This window comes from Ochotona curzoniae, unplaced genomic scaffold, assembly GCF_017591425.1.
Source record: "Ochotona curzoniae isolate NIBS_2020 unplaced genomic scaffold, NIBS_Ocur_1.0 contig_1014, whole genome shotgun sequence".
In the NCBI taxonomy this organism is placed as follows: Eukaryota; Metazoa; Chordata; class Mammalia; order Lagomorpha; family Ochotonidae; genus Ochotona; species Ochotona curzoniae.
In genome coordinates, this window is record NW_024464920.1 from 21,500,174 (window position 1) to 21,518,185 (window position 18,012).

General features: G+C 39.8%; 1 protein-coding gene across 1 annotated transcript in view; it reads right to left on the bottom strand.

Moving 5' to 3' along the window:
• SYT1 (synaptotagmin 1) overlaps positions 1–18,012 on the bottom strand; it is a 399,219-nt gene that overhangs the window by 92,592 nt on the left and 288,615 nt on the right. The window contains exon 13 of the mRNA XM_040981245.1: positions 7,639–7,756. Coding sequence (XP_040837179.1) covers positions 7,639–7,756 — 118 coding nt within the window. The remainder of the gene's footprint in view (positions 1–7,638; positions 7,757–18,012) is intronic.

An 18,012-nucleotide genomic window follows, 5' to 3' on the forward strand; every position in this document is an offset into this window, starting at 1 on the left:
TTGCCATTTTATTTATTGGCCCAGCTCCCAGACTAGTGGCTTTTGGTTCAAATCAATTGAATTCAGAGCAGTTAACTTCGTTATGCTTTCAGCACTAATGGAAGGGACAGATCAAGGTGGTGGCCAAGGGGACTAGTGAGGAACTCCAGAACACAGAGGAAGCATCCTCTACTTGCTTCTGCTGCTTCCATGGATGAACAGTAACTTAGACACATGGGCAAGGTGTTTCTTAAAAACAATGGAATTGATGTTTTAAGAAGCTTTAATTGTACCTGTTCATGAAGTACAAAGATTTGACATTTGTATAATGATGTATAATAAGCAAAACAGTTCTATTAGCAAGAAGCAACATTTTATCCGAGAAACTTCTAGTGTTTGATACCACAGATGGATGCTACATCACACAGAATGTCCAGCTTTGAACTTGGCTTACATGGGCCTCAGCTAAAATTACAATAAAGCATTAAAGATTCTAAAGTGTAGTTTTATCTTTCAAAATAAATTTATTTTTGTTCGAAAGGCTGATTTGTAGAAAGACTGAGGGAGAGAGATTCCACCTGCTAGTTCACTTGCCTAATGGTTGCAACAGTCAGAGCTCAGCTTGTCTGAAACCAGGAACTTTGTCTAGGTCATTTAGATGGGTGCAGGGGCTCAAGCACTTGAGCCATCTTCTACTGCTTTCCCAGGCATATTAGCAGGGAGCTGTACTGGAAGTAGAGCATTTGGGACATGAACTAGCACTCCTATGGGATGCTGCACCACAGACAGGGGCTTAACGTACAACATCATGGCACTGTCCCCTAAAATGAACAAATTCAACATGTATGAAAATAACATGGATTGGAGAGGAGGCTTGGTGAAAATGCAATTCTCAACTTCCCACTCAAAGATACTGAGAGATAGCTTCGTTTTTGAGTCAGTCCTTGAAATATTAAATTTTAACAGGTACCTGGGTGATTGTAACAAAGGTAGACACAGTCTCCTATGTGATAAATATTGCCTGAAGCAAAGATGTGCTTCTCTTGGCTCACAGCATTTATAGAATCTAGTGGTTCTCTGCCGTTGAGTTGCTATTTCCTATAGAACTTTGGAACATTTAAATCTGGCTGATTTCCAAAATTATGTTTCTAGGTCAGTACAAAAGTAGAGAAAAAAACAAAGTGAAACATAAGTTTTTAAACTTGTCATGGAAGGGAGAATGTGTGCTTGTCTGTGTTTGTGTTGAGGGTGGGGACAATGAAGGCAACAGGACAAATCTTATTAGCCTGGGTCTCAGTGGCTAACTAATCCCACAGGAGGATTTCATGGTATCCATGGAAACCGGAATAAAAAGTAAGTTTAATTTTATGCAAACAATGTTTGAAACCCATATAAATGATTTCAAAATTGTTATGCATCAGAATAAACATATAGAAAGAAAAAATGTTTGAGAGGAGAAAGAAGGAAGAAAGGTTATGCTTATGGAGGTGCACAGAAACAACACCAACACACAGACACTGAGAAATTGAGAGAGCTTCTATCTATTGCTTTACTCCCCAAATGGCTACAACATCTGGGGCTGAGGCTGGGGGCCAGCAACTCAATCCAACTGTCCCAAGTGGTTGACAGAAGCCTGATTACTTCAGAGCTGGAGCTGTGTACTGATCCCAGGTCCTACAAGGTTGGAAGTGGACATCTTATCTGACACCTTTACCATAAGGCTGTCTCAATACCCCTGTATCAAGTGGTCTCACAGCATGGCAACTCCTTGGCCACTGTGAGTCCCCTTTTCTTCCTCTCCATCACTCACCTCAAGTAGTTGCAGTAATTTTTGAATTTCAGTGTCCATTTCCCACAACCATAGCTTTATGTTCCATGATGTATATTTCACAATAATAAGGGAGGGTCAGAAAGACTAGGGCTGGGACCCAGGGGAGAAGAGGAGAAAAGATGGCAGAGAACACTTGCAATCATACCTTTTGAAGCAACCACTGGTTGTCAGTGCTTGAGGTCCCTGACAGAATTCTATCTGATAACTGGCTCTCTAGCCCCTTTGATGTTCAGGGGACTGCTGGGAAAGATGTCTATAATTTCAATGATTTCCATGTTTTTTCTGTTGGGTTTGCCATAGTTCCTAGCAGTATGAACTCTTGAGAGAAAAAAAAAATCAGAGGACTTTGTACTGGCTTAAGGGAAAAAGAGAGATAGATCAGGTCTGTGAAAATTTCTTCTGTTTCATAAGGGGGTGAGTGAGACCAAAAATATGCCAGAAGCCACAAGTTAGACAAAGAAATCAACCTAGGATTTTGAGAAGAAAGGGAGTTTCTTGAAGTGGTTTGACTAGAAAATTCCTAGGCATTGACAGAAGTGAACATTTTCTCAGTGACAAAAAGTTGTTAATTTCCATCCATCTTTTAAAAAATTTATTTACACAGATAATTAGATAGATGGATCTTGCATATGCTGATCCATTCCCCAAATGCCCCCAACAAATCCAGGAGCCAGAAGTCCATCTGACTTCATGTGGTTGGCAGTGATCAAAGTATTTGGGCTATCATCCTCCACCAAAGGCATACAAACAAAGTCATGCAGGAAGTGTGCAGTAGTAAGGATTCCAACTTGGTACCCAGTATAGGACGTGGGAGAACCAAGTCGGAGTTTTATCTGCTGTGCTCCTGGACCCATCTACTCCAACAAGCTTGGAAGCCTACATTTCCTCTGAGGGCCTCATCTTTCAAAGTTTCAGCTCCAGAGAAGGGGAGGTACTTCCACACATGACAACTGGGGAGTCAGTGTCTTCCCATCTTTAAAGTGACACGTGGCGAAGGTTGAGTGCTGTATTGGGAGGTAATACTCTCTGGGGTATCAGGAACCTGAACTTCAGTCCTGTTAACCAGGTGGCTTTCGGTGTCAGTATATGACATAAGGGAAGATTGTTGATGTACATTATTCACTATCTCATCAGAAAATGAACACCACCTTCACAGCCTACCTCACAGGACTCATTGGGACCCCATGATAAACTAAGTTATGCAAGCATTTCTAAATTAGAATGCATCCCATATCAGATAATGTAACTTTTTAATAGCCAATTCCCAGATTTAACTTGAAAAGTAAAAATTTTTCCAGATAGCTTTGAAATTTCAACCTATCATCACTTCCAAGTCTATTCAAATTATATCTCAGGACTATGAAACATAATAATTTCACATCTTTGAGAATGTCAGTGTTTCCAAGGCCTTTGGTTTCTTGGGCTTATTCGTTGTCTCCTGTGATTTTTACAAATTAACCTGATGGGATGATTGTTCCAAACAAAGGCTGTGTGAAATACAGTGAAAGAATGGAGGCATGAGCACTGGGCAGAAGGATTGCGTCGAAGCACTGAAAACAAAACAAACAAAAAGCTGCTCCTAATCCATGCACTAATTTGTTCACGAGGAGCAGTTCTGCAGCTTTCAGGACTCAAGTGCTCAATACAATAGCTAGATGCCGAAATCTTTTCCTCTGCTCACAAGCACTTGAGAAAGCAAGTACAAATCTATTGTAGAGATGTGAATTGTCTAGTTAAGCTTGTCATGGTAAGATATGAAGGGCTGCTATTTGCATCTTTTGATGTGTGGAATTATGATAGAGGAAAATGTGCAGGGCATTTTGAATTAACACTGCAGGAAGGAAGCTCACTCTGCTGAAGGGCAGTCAGAAAATGTTATTTTTAATTTCCTGTTCATTTTTTTATTGACTCCATACCCTAGTTCTCTATTTTTTTTGTTGTTGTTGTTCAAAGTTACAGGCCTACTGATAGCTTTGCATAAACTGATCAGCCGATCTCATCAAACAGATGAACATTTACCTAGTTGAATCAGTTGAATCCTTCATTTTGTACATTCAGCCCAAGATGTGATAAAGCTAAAAGAAAATGATGAGAGTATTTGATGAACGGGTCTGGTGTTGTTTTGCAGTGGATAAAGCTATTGCCTGTGATGCCAATCTAACATATGGGAGCTGGTTCATATCCTAGCTGCTCCACTTCTGATCCAACTCCCTGCTAATGGCCTGGGAAAAGCAGAAAATATCCCCACTGGCTGGTCTGATGCCATTCAGCTTGGCTCCTAGGTTGGTCTGTTGAGTGCTGGCTGTTGCAGCCATCTGGTTAGTGAACCAGGGAACAGAAGATCTCTCTATAATTCAAATTTTCAAAATAAATGAATAAATCTTACAAATATGTATATATTTGTTGAGTACTCAGGGCTACTCCTTGAGCTTTAATTTATTTCTTGTATAAGCTCATCAACAATGTGCTCACATTACATCCACTTAATAGATGACACAACTGAGGCAGAGCAGAGATGGATACCTCATCTGATCTAAAGCAGTTTAGTAGTGGTCACTGGGGTTTAAACCCCAGCAAAAACAATCTGCTCTGGTTCTAATTACCTACCAATTTCCAGCAAATGTGCATTTTGCCATTTGAATTACCTGGAATGACCTTGTTACATAATTGTCGTCTCCTGGTACATAGGTCAACTTACTTTGAGACCATTCAAGTGCTTAAAGTTGTTTTAATGGCAAGTAGGTTAAACAGATTTGAAATGCAAGACTTGTTTTTTCAGGCTCCAGCTCCTTTGTAAATAATTCATTATTCATTCTGCAGCTATGCTTAGTGTTACCAGTCAGTGCAAGCATTGTGGGAGACAAAAATACAGAACACAGCTAGTGAGAGAGAGGCGTGATGTTTGAGCGGTGTAAACAAACTGCTCGTGGCATTTAAAAAAGACAAAGATTTGTTCAACTGGGATGGGACAGAGAATGCGTCACGGAGTAACATCACCTAAGATACTCTGTCTCCCCTTATGACCCTGTGGCTTAGTTCCTCTCCTCTTCCAGGCTATTGCCAGTATATATTCTACACAATCTTTCCATGACCTCTCCATTTAAAAAATAGTCTTACAAATTCCTTACCCCACTTCCTTCATTTACTCCCCCAGAGCACCTGTCACTTCTTGGAATGCTGTATGCAGTTCTTACTGATCTTCTTGTCTGTCTCTCCACATTGCAATGCAGGCTGCATGAGGTTAGGGACTTGGAGCTAACTCGTTCTTCATTGTAAACTTAGTACTCAAGTTAAGGTGTGACTCAGATGCAATAATTACTTGGGAATGAATGGAGGAGAAAATACTTCAGTTAGATCAAAGGATGGACAGGAGTTAGCTAGACACTGTTGGAAGAAAAGTGAATTCCAGGTAAGGGACTAAACACAGACAAGGCATGGAGGCAGCAAGTTACAGCGTCTGTTTAGAGCAGAGTATGTGGGGCAGTTTGATTAGAAAGGGATTTGATGGCACAATGAAGATGCTTCTTGGGCATGTGTGTACTCACCTTGGAGTACCTGTGTTCTAATCTAATTTTTGACATCCTTGTGGCATATCCAGGAGAAATTACTTACACTTCAGTAATTCACTGCTCCACTTCTGATGTAGCTTCCTGTGAACGCACCCTAAATGGCAGCCAGCTGGAGACCAACTATCTATATAAGAGACCAAAACAGGGTTCGGGGGTTTCTGGCTTTAGTCTGCTTCCACCCTAACAGTTAGGAGCCTGTTAGGGAGTGAATAAGAGGACTGAATGTCTCCATCTACTTTGCTCTTTCTGTCTCTGTACTCTGAAGTAAAAAGATTAGAAATTATGGTAAGACATAGTCTGAAAGCATCTATATAATGTAGACCTAAGAGACAAGACTATTAATAATTTAATTATACAAGCACCAGGGAGCCCTTAAAATTAGGGATTTTCACTGATATTTATACTTAGCTAAAATATAATAAAGTCAAACCAGGTAATTCAAATTCAGGGATGAAGTCAGGTTGTTTGAGTCCTATGGCTAATATAATTTTGCTGCGTTTCTTTAGAAAAGCATAAAATCATAAGTATTTGATTAGATATGATCTCTGACTCTCTCTTCATGTCACTGTGCTAAGTTTGTCTGTACAATGGGTTAAGATTATTCCAGATGCTCTTGCTTTGCTGGGATACCTAATAGTGGCACAGTCATGAATATGACTGTAAACCACATACACCCTGAGCAGCTGACATTCCCTCAGCCAAGTTCTGAAAATGCCCCTGTGATAGCACTAGATAAGGATGGATGGTGAAGAGAGGAAAGGGAGCGACAGGAACTGCAGAATGTCTCTTTCTGAACAATCTATCAGTGATCAGGGCAACTCGTTTCCAGGACCTTGCAAGATGCCAGGACAAAGAAACATCCCTGAAGCTTTTTTCATTTTAGGATGAAGGTGTCCTAGAGCTCTGCTGAAGGGTACAAGTTGATTGAGGAGGAGTGGGCGTGCTACACTGGGGTGGGAGAGGATGTTTGGCATTGAAATTTGGAGTGGACCATGTGATAGATGATGTGAAGCTGTATGCGATTGTACTTGGCTACCGAACCATAGGAAAGGGCAGGGTTAACCACTTGTAAAGTGGTTCCAGAATACTCAGTCATCAGGAAATGCGCTGTAATTATAATTAAAATTCTCTGCAAGTTTTCCAGATGGAAGCATGTTAAATATTCTCTGCATTTTAGAAGAACTTATACTCATTGCCTTAAATTTTCTTTTATGTTACTAGGTGACAAAAGCTGTGTGTAGGTAAAATAGGGTCTTGGTGACATGAAGCAATCAGTATGGCTCCTTCAGGCAATGTATATATCAAGAAAAACTCAGGTGACAAGGAGAATCTGACAAACTTGAGTGGGTCAGTAAGTGGAAACTGAACGTTAGCAGCTCTTAATAGCTATGCTCTAGACTAGAAACCCACTGTGCTGCATTAGTGTGGTTGTCAGAAGTTTGCAGTTGTTACTGTTGAGAAAAACACTGAGTAATGGCCACGTCAGTTAGGCATTCCACAGCCACACTGACAGCCACAGTCTGTTCTTGATGTCCTTGTGGCATGTCAAGGAAATCCCTTTTACTTTAATAATTCACTGGGAAATTAAAACTGTAATTGATTTAATCATGCAGAAAAAGAAAAATTGTGTTCAACTGTGGAAGTGACAACCTTGAACTGACTTTACTATTGGGGAGGAATATTCTTTACTAACCATTTTTGCCTACGGAATTATGAAAAAAAAGGTTTGAATCGGTAAGGCTTCCCAGTCTCCATCACAAGCTGTGGAATTAAATGTATCATGGAGCATCACTCTGAAACAATCACCATTGAGATGCATTTGAAATATTGTCTTTAACAAAATAGTATTCCAAGAACAACATTAGGCTATCAACTATCTATTGAGCCTCAGAATTTTTCTTTCTTTGTATTCTGGGTGAACTATGAAAAAAAAAAAAAAACAAACCTCAAAGGAATCTGCCATGAGAATTAACTTCAGAAGAAAAGCAAACATTTTCAGTTTTCAGTATCCTAGAAATGGCAACTGATCATTTGGCTATGAAGAAAGAAACTAGATTTCATCTTGTATGCCAATTCCAATAAATTGAGAATGGCTTCCTGTGGTGCCCTGTGTAGGGATAATTCTGAGGCTGCTTCTTGGCTCCATAGGAAAGAGGGCTGTGATCAATTAAAAAGTGGGGAGTCACAGCAGGGGTGTTATGCATTCAGTATCCACAGTGAAACAGCACTTCTGCAAATCCGTAAACAACACAGACTCACCCGATAAGCCACCCACGTCCATCTTCTTCAGGTTCTTTGCCTCCAGGATAACAACGGTCAGTTTTCCAGCAGTTGGTACATAGCGAAGTGAGAAGCAGATATCACCCAGTTTCTCTTGCTACAAAAACAAGAAAGAACATATTAGCTATTTCACAAATGAAAGAGAATATAGTCTGCTAACAAACATTTTAAAGTCAACAGGAAGATTGTGACAGTTCCATTTTGAGAGCTTTCAGGTCTATTGGCATTTATGCAGTAGTCTTTTGTGCACTAAGACATCATCAAGAATGATCAAAAGTAATTTAAAAAAATAAAACTATTACTTGAAAAGGAGAAAATTAGAAAAAGAGAGGGAGGAAAGTTGGTTGATGGAATTCCATGTGCTGGTTCACTCCCCAAACACCTGTCAGATCAGGATCAGATCAAAGCCAGTAACCCAGAACTCCTCCCAGGTCATCTTCTGATTGGTGGAGGACCCAACCATCTACTGCCTTTTAAGGTACACAACAGCAGGAAGCTGAATTAAAAGTCAGGAAACCAGGTCTTGCACTCTGATGTTATCTTAACCACTGTGTCAAACACCATGCCCCTCCAACAGTGAGAAGCTTTTTAAAAAGACCATCAATTTCCCCCCAAAAACCATTTATATTTTAACATTCATCAGGATGTATCTATAATTCAGTGGTAGAGGAAATGAGGCAAAGATGACTTTTCCAGAGAGCTTTGACTCTTCGAAAAATTTCATAATTTTATTAGATCACTACAAAGAGAACCTAACACTTCCTTGGTAGAATCAACCTACCTAAATTTTTGTCTTTTTATATTTGGATCATATTATATTTAATGCTCTATGCTTATGTTTTTAACGAAAATGATCTGTATTTGCATTCATTTAAATTTAATTGAGGTATTTAGAATTTCTAGTAGCTGAAACACAACAAAGTACATTTTTATATTTTTACGAGTGAGGCCTGACTTTCTTTTTCTTTATCCTGAAAACTCTCAGACTCTGACCATCAGGCTATAAAACTAAATGCATAGCAATACGGCAAAGTGTCTCCTAGCTCCTCGTGTTATCTCATTGGTATCATCCTTTAGAACCCTATAGCATTCAGTGATCCCCAAGCCAGGCAACTTTGAGCAACTGATGTAAAGTTCAGAATGATTTAAACTTTCTAACAGTGTAAAGTTTGTATCAGTTCTAAGTGTTGTCTGTTTTGGCAGTATTAATAAGGAATCAGGTTCTTACTGTGAGCTGAACTGCATTTGTATTTATAAGTTTGTGTGCCTGAGAGAGGAGTTTTTAGTGCTCTCCAACAGTAGAGGCTCTACACTGTTTTTTAAATAAGGAGTTAGCTACTAGGCACTCAGGTTCATTTTTGAGTGCTTCCTCCCTACCACGCCCCTGACCACGTGTGAATTCTGATGCTAGTGAAGGGAACGCTTTGGTCTGACTCCTGCATAGCTGTCTAACATAGAAGGCCCTACCCTAAGGATCTGTTACAAAGACTTAATTTTGCCTTATGCAGTTAAGTTGACATGTGTGCTAATAAGCCAGAGTATCCAGTGTAGAAATAACTACCCAGATATAATTTAACAAGGTAAGAAAATGTAAGACTAGATTTTTAAAAAAGGATTTATTTATTTGAGGGGCAGAGTTACAAAAGAGCAAGAGACAAAGAAGCAGATTTCCATCTTCTATCTGCTGGTTTACTCCTAAATGGCCACAATGGCTAAAGCTGGGCTGGTCCGAAGCTAGGACCTCCTTCTTCTGGATATCCTACCTAGATGTAGGGGCCCAAGGATATGGGCCATTGTCCTGTTTTCCAGGTACATTAGCCTGTGGCTGGTCCAGAAGTGGAACAGCTGAAAATCCAAATGACACCCATGTGGGATGCTGGCTCTGTAGGTGGTGGCTTTATCAGATAAACCCCAGGAAATGTAAGTATGTAACCCTTTTTTGGGGGGGAATGCTTATTTTATGCATCTTTCCAAAATAGGGTGACATATATAGGAGAGAAGTAATATATTGAAAAAGAGAGAGCAAGGAAGTGTACCTGTTTGTGTTTAAGCAATGTTCTTTTTGGAACCTTTTGATCTGTTTAAGACCCCATTTCTTAAGTCTCTCATAGAATCCTATCATATTACTAACAACTTTTTTCCCTTTGTGGCCATATCTTCATTCAGCCACATGGTTGCTAACTCCCTGAAAACAGGATCTTGACTGAAATTGCCACTTTGCACACATTTTCAAAACGTGAATGAATGGAAACTTTAGATAATATCCCTATTTTGAAAGAACTGGGTCAGCGCTCCCTTCCATTAGTATAGAAGTAACTCCTTCCTGTTATCTAATGTGCCAAATTCACCTGATGTTCCTGCTCACCCTAGGAATTAATGTACTCATCAGGAGAGCCTGGTGGCATCAATTACTCTCACAGTCTTTGAAAACAGAGTGGGAGGCAAAATCACAGAAAGGAATGTACAATGTGGACCAAGTCATTGGGACTTTCTGAGACAAGAGAAATGGAAATAAGCAAAATTGCTGCTGAATATGCTCATTAAGAGCCTTCTTTTGGAAGGGTTCTGTCTCTTCCATACAGTCTCCTTCTTGAGGAACTCTGTGGTGCAAGAACGGGTTACTCTAACCCTTCTGATGAGTCATGTCAGAAATGACCAGGCTCTCTTAAATAACACCTCCCTCTGTGGGCCATAATCTCACCCTTTGATTAATTTAAGGATCATCTCAACTGTTTTTGAATAAATGTCACAATTTATTCCTCCCAGTAGCATTTAATTCTTCAACATTATGATAGGGAATTTTAAAAACAATTGCCTGTAATTTAGCTTGAGGTGACAGCCTTTATAGCATTTGAAGATTAAGTAGGAGAAATATGTGAAATTACCTGTGGTTTTAAGGTGACAGGATGGGGACAAATTTGTGAAAAAGACATATGGAACGTGCTTACTTTGTTTATAGAGCTACGTTTAATGCACTAATTGAGATTTTAACACTCAAAAATTTGCTCATCAAGCTATCAAAATTGGTTTGCCAGATTAAATATAAACTTCAAGAAGTTCATAGATAATAGAATTAAGAGAGGAATGATGCAGAATTTTTGAAATTCATGCAATTTTTTGGGTAAGATTTTCTTAGTATTGAAATTTTTTTGGACTAAATGATATATTTTATTTCCTTTCCACAACATTTTGTAGTGCTTCTGAGTATCTTTTTTTTTATAATTCATTAATTTTTTAAAATTAAAAATTGCTTACTGGTGTTTCTGCAACTTGTTTGAAATTTAGTCATTTTTCCCCCCTTTTCTAAAATTTGTACCCTTATTGGAATTGAGAATTTTTGTATTTCTTATTTTCAGAAAAATTTTCATAAACCTTTGTCATGTTGGATTAAAAAAATTGTGAGTTGTAGCTGTCTCAGGCCTAAGAATATGGCTTCCCTGATGTTTCAAATATTAGAATTAATATTTTTCCCAAAGTAGAAGTTAGAGAGCCAAGGAACTTTCTCCAATTATTGGAGGGTGTGAAGCCTTGCTGGATTTCAGACACGGACCAACATGATTGCTGCATATGTTGCATGTTCTGAATGCTATGGGAACCTGAAGTCCATGTGATAAAGGGCTGGAATGTAGATCATGGGAGGCCCTGAAGCCACGTGCAGCAGGGGTGTGCATGGTGGGCCTGTGGATCCTATCACAGCTGAAACAGACTTGAGATCATCCGATTTGCACGATAGTCACAGCTTGGATTTAAGGACTCAAAATGAATCGTTGGAAACAAATATTACATTTTCCTTGGTGAGGTCTTCTACTGAACTTCTGTAATTAGGAAGAGAAGTACTATTGCTAGAGTCCTGTTTTCGTATTTGAAGATTTTACTGCACTTCTTGTGACATGCATAGAATATCAATGATCTGATTGTGTTAGGCAGTTTGATATCCAGCTCTAATGGTTTTGATATGTTAGTTTGGAAGGAAGAGGGTTTGGATAGAAATATGTAAGCATCTAATATTAAACATTGTGCTTCCTAAAGTTCTAGAACCCAAGATTTTCTAATTTTTAACAAGGCTTTCTTTTCTGGGGGATACTGTGATGGAGAATACAAGGCATTCAATAACAGAATGATGGACTTGTACGGTTGCTGAGGGACTGATCTGTTGTTACAATATAGGGGAAAACAGGCTGGGGGAAGAGGGTGTAGGAGGATGGATGGCAGGGAAAATTCCCGAGCCTAAGGGATGTGGAGTATAAAGAGTTTGTCAAAGGCACTCTTGGTGCCTGGCATGACAGGTAAAACTGCAGTCTGAAAAGCTACTGGTGTCCCTCTAGGGCTCCAGTGCAGATGCTCCCCTTTCTGCTGTCAAGGGCCCAGGAAAGCAGTGGTAGATGGTCCAATTGTCTGGGCCCCTGTCACCCATGGGGGAGACCCAGAAGAACCTGTTCTGCTACTTCCTGAGTCTTTAAGAATATATTTTAAATCTATCACATCCCTGCAAATATATAGGGCTACACTGCAGTTCGAGCAGGGCAAGCCATCATGTTGATTTGTTCCAGAGTACACTGGTTGGAGCCCTGGGAGAAACCTATCAGTTCAGGAAGGCCAGGACAGCCTTCAGTGCAGGTCACCCTTACTCCCTGCCCAGGTCTCTGTGATAGCCTCCTAGCAGCTCTAGTGGTTTCTTCATGTCAAAGAATGATTTAAAAAAATGGAAATGTAATTCTGGGGCAGCCCTACTTTGAGCCCTTCAGCATCCCCCAATTTAGAGTAATACATAGTTCTATTAAGTTTAGGCTTTTGGGGCCAGAACACAGGATCCATGAGAGAAGTGACTTAGATTGGTTACTAATGCACTGCTAGCATTAGCATGACATTAGGCACAGAACACTGTCCTTTTGTGCCTGTTGAATTGATACATGCAGATTCCCTTTAGTTGAATATAGTCAGGTTGGTGGTCTCAGCATCCTCTTTCCAACATTTCCTTTTTCTTGAGGAAGCAGGCTAGACAGATACGTACTGGTAGGCTTGCTGGGGTGTGTTTTCTAGGTCAGTCCCTACTGGGGAATGAGAGAAGCAGGATTGCATAGGCAGAGCCATTGGGATGTGATGTAGTCACATCAAAGACTTAGCTGATCCTTTTGGGAACTCTGGAACTGGAATAGGTCTTCAGAGGCATTATGGATTGAAACCACAAAAGTGAGATTTTATAATCTTGAGTTCCCCAGGCACTGGATGTGAGGAGTTCCAGCTGGATAGGTTTCCTGAGCTCAGCGAGGTGCTGAGAAGGGTGAACTCATTTATGAGCTATCATGCATAACTACCATATTTCTTTTAAAGATTTATGTTTTTAGAGGCATAAAGAAGGAGAGGAAGACTGGGAGGTGAGGGAGAGAGGGAGAGAGGGAGGGAGGGAGGGAGGGAGAGAAATAGGTCTCCTAGTTGTTCACTCTCAGAACTGCTGTAATGGCTCAGGCCAGGCCACAGCCAGGAACCTGGAACTTCATCATGGTGTCCCACACGGGTGACACGGACACGAGCACTTGAGACATCTTGCACTGCTTTCTGTAGCTCATTAGCAGGAGGGTGGATTGGAAGCAGGACAGCTAGGACTTGAACCAGCACTTTAATAAGGATACATAGCAACTTATCATTTCTCTTGATGGTCAGAACAATAAACACAGTAGTTGTAAAAGTGGTGAGATTTGGGGTCTTTTCCACAGCAACCTCTACCTCACCAAGAATGATGTCCCTGCCCATTACCAAATGTTTTCAGTCAGGGAGCTGATCAATAATACCTTCATTCGCTTGTCCTAATCAAATTAATGCTAATCTTTAAGAAAAAACCCTGTGAAGAAATGGGCAAAGGAAATGAACAAACATTTTTCAAAAGGATGAATTCAAATGGATAATAGACATATGAAAAAAATGCTCAGGTTCTCTAGCTGTCAGGGAAATGCAAATGAAAGCCAAATTGTGGCTCTACCTAACTCCAGTGAGACTGACCTACATTCAGAACTCTACTGACAACACCCACTGGCATGGATGTAGGAAGTAAGGTACCTTCCTTCACTGTTGGTGGAAGTGTAGATTAGTACAACCATTATGGAAGGCAGCATGGAGCATGCTAAGAGAACTGAAAATAGATCTGCCATGTGACCCAGCTATCCCACTGCTGGGAATATATCCAAAGGAAATGAAATATGCATATGAAAAGGGGATCTGTAATCCTGTATTTATAGAAGCACAATCTACAATAGAAAAGACATGGAGGGCCCGGTGGCGTGGCCTAGTGGCTAAAGTCCTTGCCTTGAACACCCCGGGATCCCATATGGGTGCCGGTTCTAATACCGGCAGCTCCATTTCCCATCCAGCTCCCTGCTTGTGACCTGGGAAAGCAGTAGAGGACAGCCCAAAGCCTTGGGACTCTGCACCCGTGTGGGATACCCGGAAGAGGTTCCTGGTTCCTGGTTTTGGATTGGCACAGCACCAGCTGTTGCGGCTCACTTGGGGAGTGAATCATTGGATGGAAGATCTTCCTCTCTGTCTCTCCTCCTCTCTGTATATCTGACTTTGTAATGAAATAAATAAATCTTAAAAAAAAAGGCATGGAAACAATTCAGATGCCCGTCCAAAGAGGAGCAGATGAAGATACTGTGCTATCTCTACTCTGTGGAATACTACTCAGCCATGAAAAAGAATGAAATTTTACCATTTGCGACCAAATGGTCCCAACTAGAGACCGTTATGCTCAGTGACATAAATCAATCCCCAAAAGACAAATATCATATGTTCTCTGATTGAAGGCAACCTTTATGCAAATTACAAGATCAATAGCCCTTTCAATACTGTTTGTGCTATATATCATGGGTTTTGGTATTTTTGTTTTTGTTATTATTCAAAAAAGTCTTTAAAAATTTCCTCACTGACTCGTAAGTCATAGAGGAGCATCGTTTTCTTCAAGAATGTCTTTGATTTTTCTTTTCCATTTCCTCACTGACACATAGGTTATTCAGTAACATGTTATTTAACTTCATATTTTGTTAATTTTCTAGTTATTTTTCCTGTTGATTTTGTTCTATGGCTTTTCATCTAAGGCAATGTATAATAACTGCAATAGAAACTGTCATATCCAGATGTGGAGACACAATGCAGTATGTATCTCTATTTCCAAATCAAAGATGGACCTCCCAATGAAACTGTTAAATAGATTTTGACAATAGTGTGCTGGGCTGTCTGCCATTGTCCAAACCTGCAATGTCAGGATACACTTAGATAGCAGAATGATGGACTTATGACAGCTTATGAAGTACTATACTATTTTAATAAGATAGTGGAAATCGGTGAAGGGAGGAGAGAATTTAGGGAAGGAATTGTATCATAAAATAAAAAATAAAATAAGAAACTCAGTCTGCATTCTATATGGAGCATAAAGCACGTCCCTAACAATTCTTTTTTTTAAAGATTTATTTTTATTATTTTTTCTATTGGAAAGGCGGATATACAGAGAGGAAGATCTTCCGTCCCATGATTCACTCCCCAAGTGAGCGCAACGGGCCGATACTATGCCGGTCCGAAGCCAGGAGCCTCTTCCGGGTCTCCCACGCGGGTGCAGGGTCCCAAAGCTTTGGGCCGTCCTGGACTGCTTTCCCAGGCCACAGGCAGGGAGCTGGAAGGGAAGCGGGGCTGCCGGGATAGAACCGGCGCCCATATGGGATCCCGGGCAGTGTAAAGCGAGGACCCTAACCACTGCGCCACCGCGCGGGGCCCCAGTGCCTAACAATTCTAATAGGCATTTATCCTTGCAATTTCTTCTCAGCCAATGGAATGCAAGAAGAAAGGTGTGGACGGAGAAGCTCAGCAGTCTTATGCTTTGTAAGCAGACTGTGTGCTGTACCAAAAGTGTATCCAGCTTAATCAACAAGTTCACTAATTAATTTCTTTGGTGCTTCTTCAATGTGCCTCATACTATTACATCTTGCCATATTAGTCCCATCATGAATGTAGAAATGAGAACATTTCTGGAGTGTAGTTTTTATAAGATAATTTCAAAACCGTGTAGAGTTGCAGCTGACAGATGAGTGCTTTTGCTGGTATGATTATCTCACAAAGGGGCCTTATTACTATTAGGAATTTCGGCTGTATGTATAATTTATTTTAGCCAGTGGCCTTGATCACTCGGTGGAAACTGCCAGTTAGAGTTAGAAAGTTCCAACTGTGAGATTCAGTCAAATTCACCTGCTCTGGGAGAATATGGGGCTGACAATCAGAAAATCCTTTGTTCTAAGCAGCTTGATAATCCCATTTTTTGAAAGGAACTATTGAATAGAGCAGATACAAATTAATGATTTAATAGATAATTACAGCTATAAGTTTACTTTTTGCAATGCATGACAGCTATTAGAGGCCATTGACAATGGAAAAATAAAGCAGGATTAAATATGAATATGTGTTTTGTAGAACATCATGTATTTTTTGTGTGTCAAAAGGAGTTCATTTTAGTAGCATTTGCAAATGGGACTTAATTTATATAAACAATATACTTGTGAATGAGTTTCATAATGGTACCTGAGTTGAGAGAATGATGTGACATTTTATAGACCGATTTAAAAAAAAATACATGTATTTAAAAGGTGGAAATACAGAGAGATGGAGAGAGAGACAAAGAGACAGACAGACAGGGAGACATACAAGTTTTTCATCTGCTGGTTTACTTTCCAAACAGTCAAAATAACTAGTGCAAGGCCAGGCAAAGTCAAGAATGGAAATCTGTGTGAAGGTCTCTCATGTGGATAGCAGAGACCCAAGTACCTGGATAGCAGAGCCATCTTCCTCGGCTCTCACCAGGCACGTTAGCAGGAAGCCAGATTGAAGGCTCAGAAGATAGGACTCAAACTGACAGATTAGTATGGGGTTTCAGGCATTGCTCTATCATAACACCAGTCCTTTAAAAGTACATATTCCATTTACATTAATCACAGTGTTTGATGCGCTGACTCAGCAATAGATTTTCTGATGAGTAGATGGCTTTCCTCTGAGTTTGGGTTGTGAATAAACAAATGCAATCTGAAAAATTTCTAAGTTTGCCTAATTCCAAAGATGTCTTACAGTTAAAAGCAGTCTTTTAAAATTATAATAGGAGAATGCAGAGCTTTAAATATATCCATTGGGTGGTAATATTTTTCAAATTTATTATAGTCCCACAAATACTCTCATTCCCCTGAAGTATTTGCCAAATTGGTATTTACCGCTAATAGACCAGATGGTCACAGTGTGAACTGATGCTGTGCATGTACGCAGGCTAAAAAGACTGGATCTAGCCTTGCTCACAAATGTGTACTAAGTTGGTCAGGTACATGAGAATGGATGCTACGTCCTTGAACACTTATTTTGTGAGGACACTATGTAATCTTGTAACTTTGTGTTCACTCTCACAGCCTTATCTAGGCTACTGCATACTTAATTGTTGTACTGACCAAACTAGAGAGGTAGTACAAATACTATGTTAGAAGAAGAACGAAACTTTCCAAAGTCTAGCAACAGAACTTAGGAAGGGGACTTTATCTGGAGGAACAATCCCCTCCAAAATCATTATCAGTATTTTTAAATCACTACACATACATGTTATTTTAAAACTAGTGTGTTTGCCATGCAAAAATAATTTAAGACATATTCTCTGGCTCTCTTCACTTAATCAGACCTAATGTATATTGCAGGGAGAAAAGAGGTGAACATGTGTGTCCTGGAAGAGCTATTACCTGGGTTGACAAAGGGAACTAAAGAATGAACTAGGAATGATCTTCATGTACAATAGGGCAAGATGGTCTCAAGACACAATTTCACATGTAAATCCTTCAATGTTTTAAGGATAAAATTTATAAAGTAGGATTTATGATCTTTCTAAGTTGGTTAACTCTGTGTTAAAAAATGCTATCAGAATTTCATTACTTGCTCAAGCAAGGAAACTGGGCATTGTCACTGAGCATCAACTTCTATGGGTTCTGATTTTAAAAAATACCAAAAAATACCAAACGGGTTAAGCTGTCATCATTCCTATCACTGTCATACTATCATGGTCAAAGTCATTTTTATATCTTTGAATATTTTTTGTTCCCTTTTCTTGACACACTCTAACCTCTGCCACAGTGTCTTTTTTTTCATCTTTTGGACTTCATCTTAAGGGTCAGTTATTTAGAGAATATGTATGTACTCTGAATGTAGACCACATGCTTGGTGACTTTATCACTTGAAGTATCTATGAGTTTGCAGTAATATATTAATAGTGTGACACTTGTGAACTTGGGCGTCTCATATATCACATGTGTACACAGTGCACAGACTACACGCACACACAGTATCTCA